The 26842-nt window shown below is 42.8% G+C and overlaps 1 protein-coding gene across 5 annotated transcripts in view; it reads right to left on the bottom strand.

Moving 5' to 3' along the window:
• Window positions 1-26842, bottom strand: part of RGL1 (ral guanine nucleotide dissociation stimulator like 1) — a 277517-nt gene that overhangs the window by 163400 nt on the left and 87275 nt on the right. For 3 of the 5 annotated variants that reach the window (XM_005217294.4, XM_059875402.1, XM_059875401.1), the window contains exon 2: window positions 3634-3797. In XM_005217294.4, the coding sequence (XP_005217351.1) occupies window positions 3634-3765 (132 nt within the window). In that variant the 5' untranslated portion in view covers window positions 3766-3797. Of the gene's footprint in view, window positions 1-3633; window positions 3798-26842 lie in introns of those variants that run through there. The other 2 variants (NM_001205895.3, XM_024976239.2) reach the window with 2 other exon arrangements.

The following is a 26842-nucleotide window of genomic DNA, read 5'->3' as shown; positions in this document are numbered from 1 at the left end:
AGGCAGAGAGCAAGCCTGGAACCATTTATTACACTGAAGATGCCGACCTGACCAGAATGAGATGAAGTCTGGGAAGGGAAACCAAATGTAGAATCAGGGTGATGTACATAATTTTGGTAGACAGTTTCATGAGAAGATAAGGGTATAAATGAAGAGACACAAGCTTGAGTTTGAATCTTACTCTGCCACTTACCAGTTATGTATCTTTGAGCATGTGCCCTAACTTCTAATCTTCAAAATCCTTACGCAAAATATTCCTATGGGACTTCCCTGGTCCAGGGGTAAAGAATCCACCCGCCAGTGCAGGGGACACGGGTTCAATCCCGGGTCCGGGAAGATTCCATATGCCTCAGGGCAACTAAGCCCGTGCTCAGCAACGAGAGAAGCCACCACAGTGAGAAGCCCATACATACATGACAGTGGACCCTGCTCACCGCAACCAGAGAAAGCCCAGGCACAGCAAGGAGACCCAGTGCAGCCAAAAAGAAAAGAATAATAAGTAAGTAAGCTCCTAGTTAAAAATATCCCTATGGATGTGACAACTGAATATACTGCGGAATATAAAAGTGCCAAGGACAGTTCTGACACAGAGTAGGTGCTTCATAAATGATACTTTCTCTCCCTCCCTTATAGACTCCAGTTGAATATTATTAATATTTGGTTTTAATATTCCATTTCTCACTACTGATGATAATGTCTACCCTGTTGATCTCAGTAAAAATATTTCAAAGCATGTTTATATGTTAATAAGTTCCCAGGCAGGACACGTCTATCCCTTCGCCTCATATTAAAGTTTGCGGCAGAGAGAAAAAGAAAGTCATTCAGAATCACAAAGAAGAAGCCTAGCACTATCTTTGAACCACATTCTTTAAGGTCAGCAAAGAGCTGGCTCTTCAGAGAGGAATAAAATGCACACCCACTGCTTGTCCAAATAGTCATCCAGTTTCTCTCTCTCTCTCTTTTTTTTTTAATTCTCTCTCTTCCTGTCTCTCAGATGAGAATGATTTAATCTCCAAACTATGCATGATGACACATACTATTTCTTCCTCCAAGAATGTGATGTTACAATGTGAGGCCCCATTCCAGAACTGGATTGAGAGGGAGAGGTCATATGTCCAGTCTCCATACAGGCATTCACTAGTTGAATTTCACACAGAGAACATCTCTGTTTCACAGCCACAGAGAATATTGCTTATCTTGGCAGGCTCCTCACAAATGCAAGACACTGAGCCCAGATAAGCAGTGCGTGATGAATGAGTCAGTGCAATTGCAATCAGTAAAGACCCAAACAAACAAACAAAACCCCACCACTGACCACGACCCAACGGCCAATGAAATAAATCACCTTTGTACCAGAGATGGCAGTATTTTGGTTGCTGTTAACCTTTATAGAAACAACATGTTACTATGAAATCATGATCACATGGTCACATAATTGCTATGAAAATGATTCATCAATCAACCATCAGGTATTTATTTCAACTGTGTACAGCAGTATGTGAGTGCTTTAGGGTTTCTAAGTGAAGTCTAATTAAAACTAATGGACATGGTCTATAAGACAGACAGCATAGCTTGAAAGAGAGAATCACCATCATGAAAAAACAATACCCTCAAATAATTCCCAGTTGAGCACTGACTAGCCAAGTGTATACAGAGAAGAAGGAGATCAAAGTGCCCGAAAAAGGTTTTGAAGTGTTCCAGGCCATCCTTCACATGTCTGACAGAGCAAGATTTCTAGAAAACAAATCTGTGTCACTACCCCTGCCTAAAACCCTTTACTGACTGCCCAAGGCCCACAAGACAATTCCTGAATTTCTGAGTGAAGCGTATAAGTCTTTTCATTATTTGGTGCTTCTCAGCTTCATCTCTTGCCATTTCTCTTCTGCTGCAGACGCTCCCAACTGTAGGACGTTCTATTAATAATACTGCCCTTTACACAATTTTCCCTCTTCTGGGAATATTTGCTCAGATTCCTCTTCTAAAATCCCTTCTGTTGGGTTAACTTCTACTTTTCCTTTAAGAATGAACTCAAGCCTTACTTCTTCGCCAAGAAGTTTTCTTTCCCTGACACCCACACTTCCATGAGCATACTCACACCCATGCGGGACTAATGTTCCCTGCTGTAGGCTCTGAAAATGCCTAGGGACGTATTTATTACATACAACACTCATCACACTGCATTGCAATTATTGATTGATTTAATGCCGTTCGCCCACCTAGTTCCCATTCTTTAGTATCAACTTTGCGTGCATGCTCAGTCACTCAGTCGTGTCCAACTCTTTGCGACCCATGGACCATAGACTGCCAGGCTCCTCTGTCCATGGAATTATCCAGGCAAGAATACTGGAGTGGGTTGCCATGCCCTCCTCCAGGGGATCTTCTCGACCCAGGGATCGAACCCAAGTCCCTTGTGTCTCCTGCAGTGGCAGCCAAGTTCTTTACCACTAGTGCCACCTGGGAAGCCCTGAAATATGCATAAGGATGATAAACTCCAAATTTAGGATAGTGATTACCTTTGGGGAAGGAGGAAAGCAAATAGAATTGGGTGCCAGGGCCAGGACTAGGGTGAATAAGCAAGGCACCTAGCATGCAAAATACAAGGACAGATTAACTTCCAAGTTTGTGCAAGTGCAGGACATAAACGTGAGAGTGGGCACCTCCTTAAATTCTGTGCCCTCAGCACCTCCCTTTCTGATCCTAGTCTTGAGCCTATTAAGTGACACACACAGAGACTTCAAACAGCTTTCTGCAGAGTTTTACTGCTTTAAAAAACAAAAAACTAAACTCTGTTGTGCTAGTATTTCTATAGAAAGAATTTATAGTTTCTTCGTCTGGATCTCACATATTTAAGACTATAGCTATTTTACTACTTTCTTGGATTGGGATCATGACGACATGCAGATATTAGAGATTTGGACACCCAACGCAAGTGCTCTGAGGCCTTGATATAATGACCGCTCGTGAAAGATTATTTTCCTTTTAACAGAATAACCAACAGAAACACATGTGACCAAGCTTGGAAGTGAGGCCCCCTCTCCCATTGTTTTGCATTTTGAGCAAAGAAATGTGAGAATGAGAGAGGAGAGACCAGTTTGGAAGTTATACCAGGGGCAGGGCTCTGACTAGTTTCTGCTGACTTGGTTCTTGTCCTATTTCCAAACATAGTTCTCCAAATTCCCATCGGTTCTGCGAACCTCCCAATATCCTCCAATAATTTGCCAGTTTCTTTAAATTAGAGTCAATTCCTATTGCTTGCAACCAAGGAGCCCTAACTAATACTTAATCTCACACTGTCAAAGAATGAATTTATGTAATTCCACATGTGTTAGTCGATCCTGAGGAATCAATTTTCTCACCACAATTTGATTTCCCATGTATGTTTGGTAGGAGTCTACAAGGACAAATGCCTACTTGCATGTTTTAAGTCCTATCTGTCAGGGCTACCTCCCTTGGCTGAATGAATCGCTGTGGAGTTATTAATGTCCAAGGAACATAGGCCTGACTTCTTATTCTCTAGCTGTGGTTGTGCCTATGGCCCCTGAATAAAAAATTGCCAAGCTGCACTAAGAATGAGCATCTCAAATCTAAGAAAACCCATCATTGCACCAACTGTGTCGCTTAGCGTTGTCTCACCTCCTCTGTCTTTAAAACTTCCCATATCCGAGCATGATCTTCCACCAGCCAGTGTCCTGTGCTTTCTACCTTGGTGGAAAGTTTGAGTTTAGACACCACATATGCAGGCTCTCCCAAGGGCTTCTCCTCCATCTTGAAAGAGCCGGGCAGGAGGCATTACGGATCTGTGTGGAAGAATAAAGTGGGATCCAGGTTAAAACATTACATAACAATGAGATGGCAGAGCAAATTATCATGCCTGATTCGCGGATAGTGATACCATCAAAAATAGTATCATAATAGACACTAAATTTTATGGACACTTTTTATAGTTATTCATGATTGGCATTTTAATGCAGGCTTCTGGAGAAAGGGATGCATTTTGATAATGGACAAAGTGATAAAATTTTAAAGCAAAGTAAAAAGCATCCTTCACCTGTTCTATCTGCTTGTCACTTTGCTCTGGTCCCTCAGTAGAAGACATGAAAATGGGTGGATGTAAGACACACCTGGGCTTCCTGGGTGGCTCAGTATCCACCTGCCAATGCAGAAGATAAGAGAGGAGGGTTCTAGCCCTGGGTTGGGAAGATCCCCTGAAAGAGGAAATGACAACCTACTTCAGTAATCTTGCCTAGAGAATCCCATGGACAAGGGGTCTGGTGGGCTACAGTCTATGGGGTCCCAAAGAGTCAAACTGAGCACTCAAGACGAGCCTGAAAGATGTTTTCGCATTTCCATGCCATGCGGGGCATGTGGGAAAAGCACTGGCTCTGGGGTCAGGAGTTTTACTCTTTAAACATCTATTAGATACTTGTTTGTTCGAGTCTCCATGTGAGGCAGACACAAATAATTCCGCAGTTTGGTTCTTAACCTTAAGAAGTTTGCTGTCTCCGGACAGAAAGGGTTGTAAACAAGTAATCACCACACAGTGTCTTACAGCACCGTGTGCGAAATGCCACAGTAATCATGCTTCTAAACTGCAGCAGAAGCAAAGAGGAAGGTTCTCTTTTCACATTTATTAGCTGTGTTAACTTCTTGAGCCTCAGTTTCATAAGCAGTCACTCTAGAGACAACATTTAAACATTGACACCAATTCTATAAAGTCTATTTCCTTGACAGCTTTCCACCTGCCACTGGTTTGTTCAGAATCACATTATACCTGCCCAGCACCACACTGCCCTAAGAAATCTCCTTGCCTTTATTCACATTCCCGAGCCCATCCTTCTGAGAGTAATTGTTCTAAAAAGCAAGTCTGATAATAATGTTCCACCTACCAAAATCTTTTCCCAGAGATTAAAGTCCAAATTCTATAACACAGCATCCAAGACTTCTCTACCTTCTTCCTCCTACCATGCCCAGCAGCCTCCTCAACCACACTGTCTCTGTTGTTTAAACTGCTTAAAGGGACTTTCCTGGTGGCTCAGTGGTAAATAACCTTGCTTTGCAATGCAGGGGACACAAGTTCGATCCTTGGTCCTGGAAGATTCCACATGCCACAGAGCAACTAAGGCCATGTGCCGCAACTGCTGAGCCTGTGGGTCACAACCAGGAAGATCCCACGTGAGACAATGAAGATCTTGCATGCTGCAACTAAGGCACAGCCAAGGAAATAAAGAGGTTGCAGGCGTCTGACTCTTTTACAACCGAAAAAGTTGACTTAAAGCTCAACATTCAGAAAACGAGGATCATGGCATCTGGTCCCATCACTTCATGGGAAATAGATGGGGAAACAGTGGAAATGTGTCAGACTTTATTTTGGGGGGCTCCAAAATCACTGCAAATGGTGACTGCAGCCATGAAATTAAAAGACACTTGCTCCTTGGAAGAAAAGTTATGACCAACCTATATAGCATATTCAAAAGCAGAGACATTACGTTGCCAACAAAGGTCCATCTAGTCAAGGCTATGGTTTTTCCAGTGGTCATGTATGGATGTGAGAGTTGGACTGTGAAGAAGGCTGAGCGCCGAAGAATTGATGCTTTTGAACTGTGGTGTTGGAGAAGACTCTTGAGAGTCCCTTGGACTGCAAGGAGATCTAACCAGTCCATTCTGAAGGAGATCAGTCCTGGGTGTTCTTTGGAAGAAATGATGCTAAAGCTGAAACTCCAGTACTTTGGCCACCTCCTGCGAAAAGTTGACTCATTGGAAAAGACTCTGATGCTGGGAGGGATTGGGGGCAGAAGGAGAAGGGGACAACAGAGGATGAGATGGCTGGATGGCATCACCGACTCGATGGACGTGAGTTTGAGTGAACTCCGGGAGATGGTGATGGACAGGGAGGCCTGGTGTGCTGCGATTCATGGGGTCGACACGACTGAGCGACTAAACTGAACTGGACTGTAGCCCACCAACCACCTCTGTTTATGGAATTCTCCAAGCAGGAATACTGGTGTCAGTTGCCATCCTACTCCAGGGGAGCTTCCTGATCCAGGGACCAAACCCATGTCTTCTGCATTGGCAGGCGGATTCTTAACCACTGAGCCACCTGAGAAGCCCTGAATAAAGTGCTTATGGATCTCAAAAACATCCCGGATCTTTCAGCCTTTGTTTGTGTCACCTCCCCTCCACCCACTATGCCAAGAGAATAAAGACCCTTCCTCCTTTGTATCTCTCTGTATATGCTCTGGACAGAATCCTACCATGTCACTTACAGCACTTTAAATTATTTGCTTTCAATTCTATTTCTACCTTTTGGTCTTTTAAGCATCTAAACACTAGAGATGACGTCATGTACAGAGTAAGTACTAAATCTATGTTTGATGGATTTATTAATTCAGTAAATCATGAGAATCCAGTAAAATTAAGGCAGCAGATCTAATATATTCAACTAACAGATTACGAGTCAAGTCACCTCTTCTCTTTAACTTCTGTTGACTTAGTGGGCTGTAAGCTCTTCATAAGAAAGAGTTAAATCTAACATTCATCCTGCACCCCTAGGCAGCACCTCTGCAAGCAGCAATTGCTCATTAGCTACCACAGAGTCATTTTCTCGGAAATGTCTTCAAGGAATTGAGCATGCCTGCAAAAAGCAGGTCTTAAGCTCACATAACCTACTGCCCAAATAAAAGCAAATGAAAAATAGTACTGATGAAGCTATTTGCAGGGAAGGAACGGAGACACAGATGAGAACGAACCTGTGGACACAGTGGGGGAAGGAGAGAGTGGGACGAATCGAGAGAACAGCATTGACACACGATCATGTGTCAACTAGCTGGCTAGCGGGAAGCTCCTCTGCAGCACAGGGAGCCCAGCCTGTGCCCTGCCAGGACCTAGAAAGGTGGGATGGCAGAGATGAGGGAGGCTGAAGGGGGAGGGGAGACATATATATAATTATGACTGATTCATAAATCAGCAGAAACCCACACAACATTGTAAAGCAATTATCCTCCAGTCAAAAACTGAATTTAAAATAAAAGCAAATGGAAATGGCATTGATAAGCTGGGCAGGGGTGATAGGTCGGAAGGTTCGAGAGAAGGGTCTTCTACAGCCAAGTTACTTTTCTGCCTCACATGCTCCATCTGTAAGCCATGGAGAGCAAGCAATATTCTGGCAGAGAGCAGTGATGAGGAACACTTAACTAAAACCATCGTGCAGTAATTAGAAGCATGCAGCACTCGATACACTCCCAATAGGAACCAGGAAACAGAACCTTGACAATTAACAAGCAAATTTCTTCTGAATGGACATAAATGATGCTGACACATACCTGCAAGGGAATAAACAAAGAAGATTCATGTGGGGTTTCAGTTCCAAAAAAAGGAAATGAAAATAAACAGGCAAAATGGAAACAGGCCAAATTAGTAGAGAAGGAAATTCCATTGTTGTTATTGGAGATAATACTGTAAACAACAAATAATAAATCAGAACAAAGTGGAAAAACTACATCAGATGGTTTTGTGGCTGTACCATTTGTATATCATGGAAAGGTACCTGGATAAGCTAGACAGACTGCAGGATCTCAGGGGGCACAATGGAACATCTGGAGATGTAACATAGCCCAGTGACCCCAAGGCTCTCACCCTACTGTCTGCCCACAGCTGTTTTCTCATCCCCACAGTGTGGGTGAAAGTTGGCAAGTTTTCCGTATGGGAGACTGAACTGACTATTGCATACTGACTTCCTACAGACTGTCCCTTACCCTGTTTGGGAAGAAGTTGCAATTCTGAGTTTTAAACCATTCCAAGGTACTTGGGAACTGAGGATGGGTGCAGAGAAGCAGCCAGCTCTTATGAGGCTCTCCAAGCACTCTGAGATCCTCCACCCTCTCTGAGACGTGAGGTCTTTCCACCATGCTCAGTATATTTCCTCGCTCGCACACACAAAACGACCATATGAATAACATAGATTGGCACTCTCATTGCCTCCCAGTCACTGTGCTAGGCATTTTTCAAATTACAGTATGTCCCCTACATACAAATCTTCAAGCTGTGAACTTGCAAAGATGCAAACCTGCATTCACATGTCCAATTGTCATGTGCGTGCATCCTCTGCAGGCATCTGTGCTTTTGTGTACTTTCCTGTACAAAGAATGTACTTTATAGAGAACAGTAGTACAGTAACTTTATTTTCAAGTCCAGAATGTCCAGAAGCAAGTGTAAAAGCCGTGGTGCTGTAGCTGGTACTGTCTATACTTTTCAAGGTACCATACTGTAAGATTAAAAATGTTTTCTTTACTTTTTGTGCTTGCTTTTTACATATTATTTGTGTGAAATGTATTATAAACCTATTACAGTACAATACTATATAGCTAATGTGTTAAATGTGTTAGTTGGTTACCTAGGCTAATCTTGTTGGACTTATAAACAAATTGAACTTAACGAATGCATTCTCAGAACAGAACTCGTTCACATGTTGGGGACTTACTGTATCTCAAATCCACACAGTAATGCCTCAGGGTAAACATCACCATTTCACAGCAATGAAACATTTGACTCAGAGAGATTAAGTCACTGCTAGAAAGTTGTTCACGCACTCTCTCCTAGGTCAGTTCAGAAGGGCTTCAGCCCCCGGCCCCTACCCTTCACTGGTGGAATGAGACCTCATGCCCCTTCCCCGTGGACTAGAGTTGAAGTGTCACTGTCTTAGGCAATTGTTACAACAGTGTTCCTTGAGAGGTGGTCACATCTGATGAATCATGGCTAACAGTGGAATAGATAGAGGGAGGGGAACTATGAATAAATAGACCATTCTGTCCCCTTTTTAAAGAAGGCAATGGCAACCCACTCCAGTACTCTTGCCTGGAAAATCCCATGAGCAGAGGAGCCTTGTGGGCTACAGTCCATGGGGTTGCTAAGAGTTGGACACGACTGAGCAACTTCACTTTCAAGTTTCACTTTCATGCATTGGAGAAGGAAATGGCAAACCAGTCCAGTGTTCTTGCCTGGAGAATCCCAGGGACAGGGGAGCCTGTTGGGCTGCTGTCTATGGGGTTGCACAGAGTCCAACACGACTGAAGCGACTTAGCAGCAGCAGCAGCAGCAGCAGTCCCCTTTTTACTCCCATCTTAACTTCTGACTAGGGCAGGCTTTATACGTATGACCTATACAGTCACACACAGCCTTTGCTCAGAACGACTCTAAGCTTGGTTGAATGCTCTGCTGCTGTTGTTCTGTCACTGAGCTGTGTCCAACTCTTTGCAGCCCCATGGACTGCAACACACCAGGCTTCCCCATCTGTCCTTCACTATCTCCCAGAGTTTACTCATACTCATGTCCATTGATGTTATCTAACCATCTCATCCTCTGCTGCCCTCTTCTCTTGTCCTCAATTTTTCCTAGCATCAGGGTCTTTTCCAGTTAAGTCGACTCTTCGCATCAGGTGGCCAAAGTATTGGAGCTTTGGTTTCAGCATCAGTCCTTCTAATGAACATTCAGGATTGATTTCCTTTACAATTGACTAGTTTGATCTCCTTGCAGTCCAAGGGACTCTCAAGAATCTTGTCCAGCACCACAGTTGGAAAGCATCAGTTCTCTTCCCAGGTGGCACTAGTGGTAAACAATCTGCCTGCCAATGCGGGAGACACAAGAGACATGGGTTCAGTTCCTGAGTCAAGAAGATCCCTTGGAGTAGGAAATGGCAACCCACTCCAGTATTCTTGCCTGGAGAATCCCATGGACAGAGGAGCTTGGCGGTCTACAGTCCATGGGGTCACAAAGAGTAGGACATGACTGAGCACATAATCTTCCCTTTCAACCATCTTTATGGTCCAACTGTCACATCTGCACATTGACTACTGGGAAAACCATAGCTTTGACTATATGGACCTTTGTCAGCAGAGTGATATGTCTGCTTTTTAACAGGCTATCTAGGTTTGTCATAGCTCTCCATTCAAGGAGCAAACATCTTTTAATCTCATGGCTGCATTTACTGTCCACATGGTTTTGGAGACCAAGAATATAAAATCTTTCACTGCTTCCAATTTCCCCCTTCTATTTGCCATGAAGTGATGGGACCAGATGCCATGATCTTTTTTTTTAAACATTGAGTTTCAAGTAAGTGCTAGGGAACAAGTTTACTGAAATCTATATTTACTTTATTAATCCCTATGCTGGAGATAGTAAATAATGTATGAGATCTCTCTAAATCATTATCTTTTTCCTCCCACCTCTCCTCTTCACATATTTTTGGAAGGACAAAAAGTGTTTAATATTCAGCACCTTACTGGGATGGTGTGGTGTTTCTTGTCTTTACCTATTAGGGCCATGCTTTTCTTCTGCCCCTGCAGATTCCATCATTCATATCAATAATACAGTATTTCTGTTTTACTCCCTTTATACACTTAAACTCTGACTTCTCCCTGAAGAATTTTGATTTGTTAACTCAGCTCAAATTTCTTCTAATCTTGAAAAAGTGTGGCATTTGCCCTGTTCCAGTCTCTTCCACGATCACTTGTCTTTCTTCCATGTCTTTCCTCCTACCTTCTCTCATCCTTATTCCCCTTCCTAAAGAGCTGAGGTCCTGTTCAGATAAGACAAGTTTATCTTTATCTCCCACTATTTACAACTCTTCCACCTAAAAAGTTTATCTGTCAATAAGAGTCTGCTTCTTAGTTTTAATCAGAGATCTAGAATAGAGTCATACAAACAGCACTGAAATTCCAGTCAGGAGATCTGGGTTCAAATCATGCAGCCACAGTAATTCTCTACATGAACCTTGACCAAAAATTTCACTCCTTAGCCTCAGTTTCCTCCTCTTTAAAATAAATAGATAGAGACTTCCCTCGTGGTCCAGTGGTTAAGAATCTGCTTTGCAATGCAGGGGACATGAGTTTGATCCCTGATCAGGAAACTAAGATCCTTAGAAACTAAGATCCTGACCCACGTGCTCTGGAGTCTGCGCGCCACAACTTCTGATGCTACGTGCCACAACTAGAGAGTTCATGCGCAGCAAATGAAAGATCCCGCGTGATGCAACGGAAAACCGAGGCAGCCAAATAAAATAAAAAGAAAGTGAATAGACAGACTACAAGGTTGCTGAGACTGCTTACAGCAAAACTAATATGCATTGAATTGCTTTTCCAGTACAGCTGAGCAATCTACACAAAACAGCGAAAAGTTGTGATTTCTGCGGGTCATTCACATGTTGTCACTATTCCCACATTAGGTATGCATTCGCTATTCAGAAGTCAAAAAGAGCGTGAAGAGCCCCCTGGCATTGACAGATAGAACATCTGAATCTTGACTACTCGGGAACAACCCCAAATTTTCAGTCATGTAGTCAACTGTAAGTTTGCTGAGGCTTTGTAAAGCTGGTGTTTGGGGGTGCTCACCAATGCCTAGCACCCAAATCCAAGGATGGCTTGGTGGTAGATTTTTCTAATCATGATTGCTATTGAGGTATTTACCAATTGGGGGGATACAAGAAAGTATTAACATACAGCCTTCCCAATTGTGGGGGTGCATCACAGTGGTCTCATCAGCCTATGCCATTTGAAAAGAGAAAGCAGCAGCTGTCTGGAATCAGGGATTTCTGTGGGGAAATAGAGACTGGGGCACAGACAGACATCAGACGGAAAGGCCTCCAGGAAGCCCTGGCATAGGGAGAGCTCTCTAGGGCTGGGAAAGGGGGCATGTCAAAACATTTCATAGCAATCCTCAAAGTTATTTGTGTTTGAAGTGACAGTGTATGCCCATGTATTAGGAGATAAACAGATCTTCATTATCTCTTCCTTGGAATCTCAACAGCATTCTAGTCTGTATAAGGCAACTCACTTATATTCTGCATATTGCTTTCTTTTGCTTTCCTCAGTTTAATCTCCTGCTGTTGGTCTCCCCTGCTGGACTGCCAGTTCTTTGACAGCAAGACTGGACATAAATTTGTTATGCTGCTTCAACTTGTTTTTAAAAAAAAAGCTCAATCATATTAAAAAAAAAAAAAAGCTCATTTTCTTTTCTTTCCATAAAAAAAAAATTCACTGGAGTCCAAGATTACACATTAACCATTACGATGTATTTTGGGACAAATGTCAATCATTGGGCAACCATTTCCAAAGGAATTTTAATTATGGACCGTCTCACTGAATACTGGGCAAAGTTGCACAATTGTCTGTGGAGTCAGGAGTGACTTTCTCTGAAAGCAACTGTCTCTTGTTAAATGCAGAAAATTAAAGAAGTGCAAGGCCTTCCTTCTTCATTCAGACTGATATTTTTTTAAAGGCTGGTTCAACTGCATTTCAGATTTTTTTGTACTTTTCCCCCTCTCACTGATAGTATTTGGCAGAAGTTTTTAATAATAATTCAAAAAAAAAAAAAAAGAAAAGAAAGAAAACCCAGACCAAGTTTGTACTACCCTTATGAACTTCCCTTGAGAAATGCTGCTCTTTGCTCAGCAATTCCTGCTCAGCACGGAGAGAAAACACAAGGAAAGCAGCTGGGCTCCCTTCCTGGTCCCCATTCAGCACGGCCAGTCTGGAAACAAATCTGCAAAGACAGACGTGGGGGAGGGAGGGACACCTAGACAGAAGGGAGGTTCAGATCACAAAGACCCCTCCAGCATTCCAAGGGGGAGAGAGAGAGAAATCTAAGGGACTGAATTGTTTATGGCCTGCATTTTTATAACAATAAAAAGCTCAGCCATGATGTCGCCTGAAAGCTGAAAATGAGATAAAACTGTAAGTCACGTGACTGTCCCAGGCTCCATGTTTCACAGTTCTGTGGACTCCAGCTTCAACTGGCTGAATGAGGGCAAAATACAAAAACCATGAAGGGAGCATCACCCAGTTCAACAGTCCCGGGCTAATTTTTATCTTCAAGTTGAAGAAAGTTGAGCTGATTCATGTCAGAGCTATCTTTTAAGTCCTAACAATAACGACAACAGGGCTAACAAGCCCCACCACCACCACCATCACACCGAAGCCAGCATTCACCCTGCCAGGCACTGGGTCTGCACTTTATCAGCATCAGCTCATCCTCAGACCAGACTCCGGAGAAGCTCAGATCGTGAGAGATGAAGGAACTAGTCTTGGAGTTTCTCTAAGCCGTCCTGACCCCAGAGCTGTATCCTCACCACTGCACTACGCTGCTCTGTTGGTGTTCAGTCGCTCAGTGGTGTCTGACTCTTGCAATCCGGTGGTCTGCAACCAGCCAGGCTCCTCTGTTCCTGGGATATCCCAGGCAAGAATACTGGAGTGGATTGCCATTTCCTCCTCCAGGGGATCTTCCCGACCTAGGGATCAAACGTGGGTCTCCTGCCTTGGCAAGCGGATTCTTTACCACTAAGCTACCTGGGAACACCAACTACGCTACTGCTGCCCCTTAATAGTCAATGCTCCACTCAGTCCATGGAATCCTCCAGGCCAGAATACTGGAGTGGGGAGCCTTTCCTTCTCCAGGGGATCTTCCCAACCCAGGGATCGAACACAGGCCTCCCATATTGCAGGTGGATTCTTTACCAGCTGAGCCACCAGGGAAGCCCATTTACAAAATAACACCATATAAATGCTGAAAAATCTGAAATCCCAGGAATCACAGCTCTTGAAAAGATTCAGAACAGAGCTCTCACAGGAGGAATGTTAAATTTTGAAACGTTAGATTCAGGAAAGGAAATCCATGGAGTGTATCAGTTAATGCAAAAAATCATTTAACTTCCAAATAGATTGGCCTTTCCACATCTCAGGTTAAAGAGTGATCTGTTCCCAATATTGTACTTTACCAAAAACAGAAGTCTAATCTATTTAATTACAGTCACTTTCCCTAGACCATAGGATAATGGCAGGTCCCGATGGAGGGAAATCTCTTTCAAGAAAACGCTTCTGGGAGAGGCATGTACAGTGAGTTGGCACTACACCAATACTTATCTTCCTTCTCAATCTCTAAGCAGAAAGGCCACCATGAGTTTTACATGTAACATGTATTCTTAATTACAAGTCTTCTCCCATTAGATCAGATAACCTTGCCCCACTCTGATTAGTTTCACAAAGCAATGATTAAATCCAGTTAGTCCTGCTGAATACCCCAGACACGAATTTGCTAGACTAAGTGCTAGACTTTATATTCAGAGTAGCATCTTCATTTCCATCTAACTATTTTCTTCCTTCCTTGATCTTGTCCCGTGAAATAGAAACAAATGCCCATAATGGGGCTAGGGCCAAATGAACAGGTTCAGTATTCATCCCAATGCTGCAACTGATGCTGAAACTGAAGTGCCAATACTTTGGCCACCTGATGTGAAGAGCTGACTTAATAGAAAAGATGCTGGAAAATATTGAAGGCAGGAGGAGAAGGGGATGACAGAGGATGTGCTGGTTGGATGGCATCACCAACTCAACGGACATGAACTTGAGCAAACTCCAGGAGATGGTGAAGGACAGGGGGGCCTGGCGTGCTGCAGTCCATGGGATCGCAAAGAGTCGGACACGACTGAGTGACTGAACAGCAACAACAAATATTCATCCAGCATGGGAGAGGGAAGGACCTGTGTACCCTGTGTTAGGATGACTTCTACCAGTGCCCACGTTTTTTACTTTCTTCTCAGCTTTCTTGGGCCTGCACCTGTGATGCAACATGCCCGACCTATCCTGCACTGGCAGGTGGGCTCTTTGCCACTAGTGCCACCTGGGAAGCCCTCAGAGTCTCTTAGTGAACTTTTTTATAAAGACACTCCAACTTTTTTTATTTCTTCAGTTTTTATTTATTTTTTTTTTTGCTTTTCATATCAGTTATATAAGGGTGTGTCATAGAGGATGCATCCTGCATTCACATGTATCTTAGATGAGAATTTACCCTCCATAGTCCAAGAAGAATAGAACTCTCACATTATTTTGGAGTGAACCAAAAGATCTCAAGCCTAAATGAGGCCACTGAAAACCAAATTCCACTCTCAAATCTCAAACAGGTTTCCAAGACGTATTGGAAAACTGCTTCGCATAGCAACAGAGTCAGGAATGTTTTCGACTCGGTCTGGAGGGAGGATCTTGCTGGGATATATGAAATAGTTACTGAATTAGAACCTACTTTTTTCTTTAAGATTGCAAAGATTCCTAGCGGGGCCAAGCCTGGATTTCTCATTAGGCCTTCAGAAAGCAGCGGCCGTCCGTCACAGTCTTTCCAAAGGCTGCATCACGTGGCTTGTGTACATCTGCAGGGCTTCTGTGTTTGATCCTAGGTTATATTCTCACTAAGGTGAAGGGTTAGAGTTTTGACAGATGTGGCTGCAGTCTAATTGGCCCATTTTCTCTGCCCCTTTCCCACACACATACAGTTCGTGGTAGCAGAACTCGTGAAATGTCTCAACTTTGATACCAAGAAATGAGGGGTGGAAGGAATGCAGGTTTGAACACTCAGCTAGGTTTCAGTTTTAGTTTTGGAACTCCACCAAGGCATCTGTCTGAGGGGAAGAAGGATTATTTCATACTAGGTCACCATTTCATTCCAACTGGGTTGCAATTGTTTTTTTTTTTAATCTGTCTTTTATTTTTTCCTGCTTCAGCTTTTACAGGACTTTTCACTTTCTCCATTCTTTTCATTGCCACAGCTTGACCTTGGCATTTCCAATAAACCGAAGTGGAGACTGAATGAAAGTCCGACTCAGATTCAGACCTCTTAGTCCAAAGAGCAATTGTGCCAATATTCAATTTAGCATCCCTGACTTCTTAGCTGAGGGAGTCCATGGGCCAAACTGACTTAACTGCACTAGATGGCAAATGTCCAGGGACATGACAGTTAAGTTGCTTAAACCTCACCCCGCAAGATACGATGCACAGGAGGGATGGGGAAGTCCCCGACATTTTAATTATTTAGCCAACTCATTGTGCCAGGTGTGGGTGAGGCAGGGATAAAGATAAATAAGCATGTGTCCTCTAAGCGGCTCCATGCTGAGCGTTCTTAATCTGAACCACTGGGAAGTTCACAATCATTTGAAGAGAAAGAGTTATATTTCAAAACAATAGGTTAAGCGTTAGAAGATAGATACATAGAAGGGCATTACATTGAGAGCTCTGTGAGTCAAGTATGAATCCCCTATTCACTGAATCTCAGAGAAGTGAAGTGAATCACCCAAGGTCAGAAAGCAGAATTTGAAAACAGATCTGTCTGATTGAGAGCAAAGCATCATTTTCCATACTATAATAACCTTTGGTCACGTGATGGGAAGAGCTGAATCACTGGGAAAAGACCCTGAAGCTGAGAAAGATTGAGGGCAGGAGGAGAAGGGGGCGACAGGGTATGAGATGGTTGGATGGCATCACCAACTCAAGGCATATGAGTTTGAACAAACTCCCGGAGACAGTGAAGACCAGGGAAGCCTGGCATGCTGCAGTCCATGTAGTTGCAAAGAGCCGGACACCACTTAGCGACTGAACAACAATGGCCTATGACAATTTTCACAGAATTGTGGCCATGTTAATTGGCTTTGTAACGTTAATGTTCAAAGAGAAACACTAACTCTTTGCACTCAGGTAGAAGACAGGAAGCCAAGAGGGTTATCTGAAATGTGCACTTCCTTATCTACAAAGCTGAGAGCCTGTTTCTTCCTTCCACCCTTCATGTCCCACTCTGGCAGCTCCCCTCCAATCCCAGGTGCCTGTCACAACATTCCCAGGCCTGCCCTTCCAGAGCTAAGTAAACAATTATTCCACTCTTTCTAAAAAATGGCAGAAAACAGAAGCCAAACACTGACGTTGTCAGTTCTCTCACTTCTTGGTCACATATGTACATTTTTGCTACAAAAGTATGGTGATCTGTAAGCCTAATTATTTTTTAAGACTTTCTTTACAACGACATATGGACCTTATTAGGGTACTCACTGATTTCTCTCTGCCTCTGCTCAGGAGGGTGATGGGTTTATGATTTATAGCTCAAGTGAATGCAGAGCTCAGGCTCATTGCTCCAATTCGATTATAACTGACAGTGACTCGGGATACCAGAGATTTTTAATGATTACTAACGTCATCGTGGGCTGAAAAATGACTTAAACGCTAGTGCAGCTTTAGTGGGCTTAGAGTCACAGCTTCTATACACCTACTTCATTTCTCCAGTTTAGTCTGGACACAAAGTGTGGGGTTTTATTTTTTATCCACTTGTGCGCCCTAAAAAGGAATTCCAGGCTAGTTGCTTTTGTAAGTACAACATCATCCAGGGAATGAAATATCATGAAATCAGGTCCAAGTATCAATAATTTTAAAGTCTTACCTGGGAAATAAGTACATTAAGTCACCTTAAGTGAAGTGAAGTCGCTCAGTCGTGTCCGACTCTTTGCGACCCCGTGGACTGTAGCCTACCAGGCTTCTCCATCCATGGGATTCTCCAGGCAAGAATACTGGAGTGGGTTACCATTTCCTTCTCCAGGGGATCTTCCCGACCAAGGGATCGAACCTGGGTCTCCCGCATTGGAGGCAGGTGCTTTAACCTCTGAGCCACCAGGGAAGCCCAAGTCTATCAATAGGCTGCCTAGGTGAAGGCTGATTAAATCCCTCTCCCCTCTCTGTTTCCTTGCCACAGACCTCCAGAGCTGTTTAGGTTTACTCCGGTTCCTACTGGACCAATTAGTCAAAAATAAGTTCTTTATTCTTCAAATTAGAATCTGGCAACACTCGCCTTCCATGTGCAACAGACTGGTCTCACACAGACGAAAAAGGAACTTGAAATAGAAAGGCAGGACTTTCAATACCTTTGAGTAGCACTTTGGCAATGACATTAGTCTTAAATGTAAGTGTCCCCAGTGCTTAGTTTGAGCTACTGAGCCAAATTCCCTCACTCTCCTTTTCTCCATCATCTTAGGGAGAAGAGGTAGTGAGGTGAGACGAAAAGTCCTCACTTGGTCCTCTCTGCTGGGACAAACCAGGCAAGGACCATGCTCTAGGCCCAGTTTGGGACTTTTACCAGAACCTCTGTCTCTTGGTCTTATCCAGTTTTTAGGGAGGAAATGCTTTGTAACATAGCAAAAGTTTGTGTCAAAATAGTTAAATCTGCTTCATTTAAACTATGAGGAACTTCTAGGGCAATGCACTGCAGATGCAAAGAAAGTTTTACAAATATTGCTCAGAGTGGGTAATGACTTGCATACCTATTTCAGGAAAAAAAAAAAAAAAAACAGAAAGAAAGGGGGAGAAGAAAGGAAGGATCATAATCTTTCAAACAAGCCTGACAATGGCTCTTATACCCCAGTGGGTCTAAAATGAATTGCACACCCCTGACCTGGTACCCAAGACTGTAGATTACAACTTCAATTTACATGTTTATTTCATCTCATCTGTTATGTTTTATAATACACATAAATGTTAGAATAATGCTGCATGTATACAATTGATAAATAAATGTACTGGAGGACACTCCCCTTAAATTCAACCAAAACACTTTCAAAATAACTGCTTTCCATAAAAACAGCATCCACTGTTCATACTTCTTAACTCACTACAGAATTCTTCTCTTGCTCGTGGGTTTCCTGTATGCACTAATGGCAAGATACAAACTTCATTTAGGGGATACAAACAAACTTTAATACATCGTGGGAGTGGAAAATCACAGAGAACTGCACAGTAAGGCAGAAGGCAAGAAACTTTTACAGGATAAAGAAAAAGAAACAAGGAAGAGACAAATAGAAAATATAGCCAGCCATGTTTGGGGTGAGAAAGCCCAGAGTGAGCTTGGTGTTTGGTGTCTGGGGACTCGATGACTGAATACAGTTATACTGCACCTCTGTTCAAGCAGAGCATTTACAAAGATGCAAAGTTATCTAACGTTTGGTTTGATGACATGGCACCCCAGGCAGGAGAGACTCCATCTTGGGTCTAGAGATTTATTTCAACACCATCCATCCAGACACCCAAGCTAGCAATCTCAGACTCATCCTCAACTGGTCCCTGTCACTAAGCTCCTTCTTCAAGGAGTCACCAAGTCCTACCAACTATTTCTTTAAAGACACCTCAGACCAGAACCGTCTATGCGCCAGCCACCACCCTGAAACATACTTTCACAATCTCTTGGTTGAATGACTGCAATAACCAAGTTGCTAGACTCTCTGCCCTTAAGTCTTGCTAGTCATCCTCCATACCATCACCAGACTAGCCTTCCTAATGAGATCACTGGCCTTCTTAGGAACCTGCAATAAGAATGCACCATTACAACATAGAGTTCAAGGTCCTTAACACCGTACATCATGGTCCAACTGTACCCTGACCTACAAGTTATATATTCCCCTCTGCCCTGCTCCAAGTCCCCAACTCTCTCACATGGCTGGACTTCTCACATTCTCCAACAGTGCTTTCATGCTTTTGTGTATGGACAACTCCTGCCCAAAATACTCTTCTTCCCCTCACCTTTTCTTTGTCTCTATTAGAGCAGCTTAGGCTACACCCTCCCTAATACAACACCAATCACCTACAGGAGCGTATACATGCCTGATACTATAATTATCACACCCGATATGCACCATCACCTCATGGCCCCCTACTTTGATTCTCACTTATTTGCATGTTTTCATTATTTTTTTTAAATTTCATTGGCATATAATTGATTTATAATGTTGTTTATTTTTTGCTGTACAGCAGGTGACTCGGTAATACATATAGTTATTCATTTTCATACTCTTTTGCATACGGCCTATCCCAGGATACTGTGTACAGTCCCCTGTGCTATGCAGTAGAACCTTGCTGTTTATCCATCTTATACGTGATTGTTTGCATCTGCTAATCCCAAACTCCCAGTCCTCCTCTCCCCCCTCTCCCTTGGCAACCACAAGTCTGTTCTCTATATCTGTAAGTCTGTTTTTGTTATTATCTTTTAAATTTGTTTTTAATTGGAGGATAGTTGATTTGCTGTGTGGGTTTCTGCTGTATAACTATGTGAATGAGCCATAATGGAAGGAGTAAGCAGCACGGCCAGGATTCCCATCTATATCTGTATGGTTCCAAAGCATTTGACCTTAACCACTGGCCGTTTATCCTGCAGTATACACGGGCGCACAGTGTGAGACCAGCCTCGACGGATGCAGGAGCGGCCCCTGCCAGGCCGGCGGGCAGTGAGTGGAGCTGTCCTTGGAGATGGGGCGTGAACACCTGGCCCGTCTGCTGTCTGCATCCTGCCGCCACGAAGCCTCTAGTTACATCTGCATCTGTCCACCCGGACTCACAGTGGCAACCCCATGTCCAAGGAGCAGTGGCTGCACAGGCGCAGGACGGCCAAGAGGAGCTACTCCATGTTCAAGGTCAGGAGGGGCGGCAGTGAGGAGATACACATTGTCCAAGGTAAGGAGCAATGGCTGCACTTCTCTGGACCAACCGTGAAGAGATACCCCACGTCCAAGGTAAGAGAAACCCAAGTAAGATGGTAGGTGTTGTGAGAGGGCATCAGAGGGCAGACACACTGAAACCATAATCACAGAAAACTAGTCAATCTAATCACACAGACCACAGCCTTGTCTAACTCAATGAAACTAAGACATGCTGTATGGGGCCACCCAAGATGGACGGGTCATGGTGGAGAGGTCTGACAGAATGTGGTCCACTGGAGAAGGGAATGGCAAACCACTTCAGTATTCTTGCCTTGAGAACCCCATGAACAGTATGAAAAGGCAAAATGATAGGATACTGAAAGAGGAACTCCCCAGGTCGGTAGGTGCCCAATATGCTACTGGAGATCAGTGGAGAAATAAATCCAGAAAGAATGAAGGGATGGAGCCAAAGCAAAAACAATATCCAGTTGTGGATATGACTGGTGATAGAAGCAAGGTCCGATGCTATAAAGAGCGATACTGCATAGGAACCTGGAATGTCAGGTCCATGAATCAAGGCAAACTGGAAGTGGTCAAACAGGAGATGGCAAGAGTGAATGTCAACATTCTAGGAATCAGCGAACTAAAATGGACTAGAATGGGTGAGTTTAACTCAGATGACCATTATATCTACTACTGTGGGCAGGAATCCCTTAGAAGAAATGGAGTAGCCATCATGGTCAACAAAAGAGTCCAAAATGCAGTACTTGGAAGCAATCTCAAAAATGACAGAATGATCTCTGTTCGTTTCCAAACATTCAATATCACAGTAATCCAGGTCTATGCCCCAATCAGTAATGCTGAAGAAGCTGAAGTTGAAGGGTACTATGAAGACCTACAAGACCTTTTAGAACTAACACCCAAAAAAAGATGTCCTTTTAATTTACAGGGGACTGGAATGCAAAAATAGGAAGTCAAGAAACACCTGACTGCTGCTGCTGCTGTTGCTGCTGCTGCTGCAAAGTCGCTTCAGTCGTGTCTGACTCTGTGCAACCCCGTGGACGGCAGCCCACCAGGCTCCCCCATCCCTGGGATTCTCCAGGCAAGAACACTGGAGTGGGTTGCCATTTCCTTCTCCAATGTATGAAAGTGAAAAGTGAAAGTGAAGTCGCTCAGTCATGTCCGACTCTTCATGACCCCATGGACTGCAGCCTACCAGGGTCCTCCGCCCATGGGATTTTCCAGGCAAGAGTACTGGAGTGGGGTGCCATTGCCTTCATCATAAACACCTGGAGTAACAGGCAAATTTGGCCTTGGAATACGGAATGAAGCAGGGCAAAGACTAATAGAGTTCTGCCAAGAAAACTCACGGGTCATAGCAAACACCCTCTTCCCACAACACAAGAAGACTCTACACATGGACAGCACCAGATGGTCAACACCAAAATCAGATTGATTATATTCTTTGCAGCCAAAGATGGAGAAGCTCTATACAGTCAGCAAAAACAAGACCGGGAGCTGACTGTGGCTCAGATCATGAACTCCTTACTGCCAAATTCAGACTTAAAGTGAAGAAAGTAGGGAAAACCACTAGACCATTCAGGTATGACCTAACTCAAATCCCTTATGATTATACAGTGGAAGTGAGAAATAGATTTAAGGGACTAGATCTGATAGATAGAGTGCCTGATGAACTATGGACAGAGGTTTGTGACATTGTACAGGAGACAGGGATCAAGACCATCCCCATGGAAAAGAAATGCAAAAAAGCAAAATGGCTGTCTGGGGATGCCTTACAAATAGCTGTGAAAAGAAGAGAAGTGAAAAGCAAAGGAGAAAAGGAAAGATTATAAGCATCTGAATGCAGAGTTCCAAAGAATAGCAAGAAGAGATAAGAAAGCCTTCTTCAGCGATCAATGCAAAGAAATAGAGGAAAACAACAGAATGGGAAAGACTAGAGATCTCTTCAAGAAGATTAGAGATACCAAGGGAACATTTCATGCAAAGATGGGCTCAATAAAGGACAGCAATGCTATGGACCTAACAGAAGCAGAAGATATTAAGAAGAGGTGGCAAGAATACACAGAAGAACTGTACAAAAAAGATCTTCATGACCCAGATAATCACGATGGTATGATCACTGACCTAGAGCCAGACATCCTGGAATGTGAAGTCAAGTGGGCCTTAGGAAGCATCACTACGAACAAAGCTAGTGGAGGTGATGGAATTCCAGTTGAGCTATTTCAAATCCTGAAAGATGATGCTGTGAAAGTGCTGCACTCAATATGCCAGCAAATTTTGAAAACTCAGCAGTGGCCACAGGAAAAGGCCACTGGAAAAGGTCAGTTTTCATTCCAATCCCAAAGAAAGGCAATGCCAAAGAATGCTCAAACTACCGCACAATTGCACTCATCTCACACGCTAGTAAGGTAATGCTCAAAATTCTCCAAACCAGGCGTCAGCAATACATGAACCGTGAACTTCCAGATGTTCAAGGTGGTTTTAGAAAAGGCAGAGGAACCGGAGATTAAATTGCCAACATCTGCTGGATCATCGAAAAAGCAAGAAAGTTCCAGAAAAACATCTATTTCTGCTTTATTGACTATGCCAAAGCCTTTGACTGTGTGGATCACAATCAACTGTGGAAAATTCTGAAAGAGATGGGAATACCAGACCACCTGACCTGCCTCTTGAGAAACCTATATGCAGGTCAGGAAGCAACAGTTAGAACTGGACATGGAACAACAGACTGGTTCCAAATACGAAAAAAAGTATGTCAAGGCTGTATATTGTCACCCTGCTTATTTAACTTCTATGCAGAGTACTTCATGAGAAACACTGAGCTGGAGGAAGCACAAGCTGGAATCAAGATTGCCGGGAGAAATATCAATAACCTCAGATATGCAGATGACACCACCCTTATGGCAGAAAGTGAAGAACTAAAAAGCCTCTTGATGAAAGTGAAAGAGGAGGGTGAAAAAGTTGGCTTAAAGCTCAACATTCAGAAAACGAAGATCATGGCATCTGGTCCCATCACTTCATGGGAAATAGATGGGGAAACAATGGAAACAGTATCAGACTTTATTTTGGGGGGGCTCCAAAATCACTGCAGATGGTGACTGCAGCCATGAAATTAAAAGGCGCTTACTCCTTGGAAGGAAAGTTATGACCAACCTAGATAGCATATTAAAAAGCAGAGACATTACTTTGCCAACAAAGGTCCGTCTAGTCAAGGCTATGGTTTTTCCCGTGTTCATGTATGGATGTGAAAGTTGGACTGTGAAGAAGGCTGAGCACCGAAGAATTGATGCCTTTGAACTGTGGTGTTGGAGAAGACTCTTGAGAGTCCCTTGGACTGCAAGGAGATCCAACCAGTCCATTCTGAAGGAGATCAGCCCTGGGATTTCTTTGGAAGGAATGATTCTAAAGCTGAAACTCCAGTACTTTGGCCACCTCATGCGAAGAATTGACTTATTGGAAAAGACTCTGATGCTGGGAGGGATTGAGGGCAGGAGGAGAAGGAGATGACAGAGGATGAGATAGCTGGATGGCATCACCAACTCGATGGACATGAGTTTGAGTGAACTCTGGGAGTTGGTGATGGACAGGGAGGCCTGGCGTGCTGTGATTCATGGGGTCGCAGAGAGTCAGACACGACTGAGCGACTGAACTGAACTGGGGGTTAAATTTAAAAAACAAATGCAAATGTCACCTCCTGGTGATAAACCCATGGGAAGTTGATTGCTCATCCCATGTAAGTTGGTTGTATTTCTATTATAGCATTTATAAGACTGTACTTTAGTTTGCATTGTGGTAGACTGTGAGTTCTTACAGGTCAAGGACCACTTATAGTCACCTTTATATGTTGGGTCCTAGGACATGCATGTTCGTGCTCAGTTGCTCGGTCATGTCTGACTCTTTGTGACCCCATGGACTGGAGCCCTGTCCATGGGATTTTTCCAGGCAAGAATACTGGGGTGGGTTGCCATTTCCTCCTCCAGGGGATCTTCCTGACCCAGATATTGAATCTGTGTCTCCTGCATCTCCTTCATTGGCAGGTGGATTTTTTACCACTGAACTACCTGGGGAGCCCCACCTAGGCCATGCTGGCACATATAAGTTGGTCAGTAAATATTTGTTGACTAAATCAACTCACAGATATCCTGTCCTTCCTCATTTCTTATTTTTTCCCTCAACCCACTATGTTCCATCACAGTTTTAATATAAATGCTTTTGGCACAAGAATGCCTGACACGGTACCCAGTACAGAAAAGGCTTCATACAATGGAGAAACTGTCAACACCTATGAAGCTTCCCTACACTGAGTCCCAGACCCTGGCCCTCAAAAACAGAGCAAATACTACGCACGACGACAATTTTAATGGGGTAGAATTTACTTTTCTCACCTTAAGGGTGCATTCAATGACTTTAGACAAAGGTATTCACTCAGGCTACCAACACTAAAATCAAAATAATGAGCATTGCCATCATTCCAAAAGGTTATTGCCTCAGTCTTCTCCCCAGTTGATCTCACCCCATCACTGTATTCAGGGGGCCAGGGATCTGCTTTCTGTAAATACATGGGACACTTTTTTTCTTTTCTAGAGTTTCATTACACTGAGAGCCATACAATACCTCCACCTTTGTGTCTGACCTCTTTCACTTACTATACTTGTTTTGAGACTGATCCGTGTTGTCGTGTCTTAGTAGTTTACTAACTATAATGAATAGCATCCCATTGTTAAAGCTTTCACTTGTACATTCATCTGTTGATAGGCATTTGTGTTGTTCTGTTTGGATTCCATCAAATAAAAGTGAGAGAAAGATTCATGAACAATTCTGTACGTGCACATATGCCTTCATTTCTCTTGGATAAATACCTAAGACTGAACTGCTTGATCATATGGTAAATATATGTTTAACTGTATGAGAAACTGCCAAAACTCTTTTCCAAAGTGGCCGTAAAATTTTACATTCCCATCAGCAGTGTACCAGAGTGCCAGGAGCATCGTGTGCCAACCGCTGGTATTGTCTCTCATTATAACTACACCTCCTCTAATGTTCTAATGGATGTGTAGTGAGATCATGTGATGGTTTTAATTTTCATGTCCTTAATGATGAATGACAGGGGAGATCTTTTCATGAATATATTGGCTGTCTATCATCTTTGGTGAAGAGTTTGTTCAGATTTGTCCATTTTTGTGCAGACTTTTTATTGGTTCTACTAGTGAGTCACAAGAGGTTTTTAAAAAAAAAAAATTCTGGAAAGCTATCCTTTGTCAGATATATATTGATATTTTCTGCCAGTCTGGGGTTTGCCTTTGCATTTTCATTTGCTTACTAGTATATTATGATGAACAGAAGCTTTAAATTCTAACGTAGCCCAATTCAAACATTTTATATTCATGCTTTTGTGTTTTAAGAAATTTTTTTCTACCTGAAGGTTACAAAATTTATTCTAAAAGCTTTACAGTTTTAGCATTTAGGGCTATGATCCATCTCATGTTAATTTTAGTGTGTGATAGAGGGTTGAGGTTCATTTTTTCTCTATGTCGATAAGTTGTTCCAGACCATTTGTTGAAAAAGTAATCCTTTCCATATTGAATTACCCTGGCATCCTTATTGAAAATCAATTGACCTTACATACATGGGCCTGTTTTTGGACTATCTATTATGTTTCCTTGATCTATGTGTCTAAACTTATGCCAATACACACTGTCTTGATTACTACAGCTTTACGGTAAATGTTGAGATCAGTAAGTTTTCTAACTTTACTTTTCTTTTTCAAAATTTTTTTGGCCATTCCAGGCACTTAGATATCCATATAAATTTTAGAATCAGCTTGAAATTTGCTACAAGAAAGCCTTCTGGGATTTTTATTAGGATTTAATTGAATCTATAAATCATTTTAGAGAGAAGTGACATTTTAATAATATTGACTCAAAAACAATATTGATTATGCTGAGATTTCATTGATTCTAGAAATCGATTTGGAGAGAGTTGAAATTGTAACAATATTCAGTCTTTCAAACTATAAACAAGGTGGATTCCTTTTGAAAGTCAGTCAGTCATGCCCAACTTTTGCGACCCCATGGACTATACAGTCCATGGAATCCTCCAGGCCAGAATACTGGACTGGGTAGCTGTTCCCTTCTCCAGGGGATCTTTCCAACCCAGGTATCAAACCCAGGTTTCCCGCATTGCAGGCAGATTCTTTACAAGTTGAGCCACAAGGGAAGCTCTAAACAAGGTAAATCAATCCATTTGTTCATTAATTTCTCATAAAAATATTTGTATTTTTCATAGTAGAGGTTTCATGTATTTTATGTTTGGGGATGCTATTGCAAATGGTGTCTTAGTTATTATTCTATTTGCTTATTGCTAATATACAAATTAGTAATAATATGCAAATAAATACAATTTATTTTTACACATTACTTTTGTATCCTGAAGTCTTACTAAAATAACTTACTAGTTCTACCAGGTTTTTTTTCCCCTTTGGTAGATTTGTGAGGATTTGCAACATGTTTGATCATGTCATCTATGAAAAAAAAAAGGTGGTTTTACTTATAGCTAATTTGGATA

This window comes from Bos taurus, chromosome 16, assembly GCF_002263795.3.
Source record: "Bos taurus isolate L1 Dominette 01449 registration number 42190680 breed Hereford chromosome 16, ARS-UCD2.0, whole genome shotgun sequence".
Taxonomy (NCBI): Eukaryota; Metazoa; Chordata; class Mammalia; order Artiodactyla; family Bovidae; genus Bos; species Bos taurus.
The sequence above is the reverse complement of the archived record's forward strand: the minus strand, read 5'-3'. Positions and strand labels throughout refer to the sequence as shown.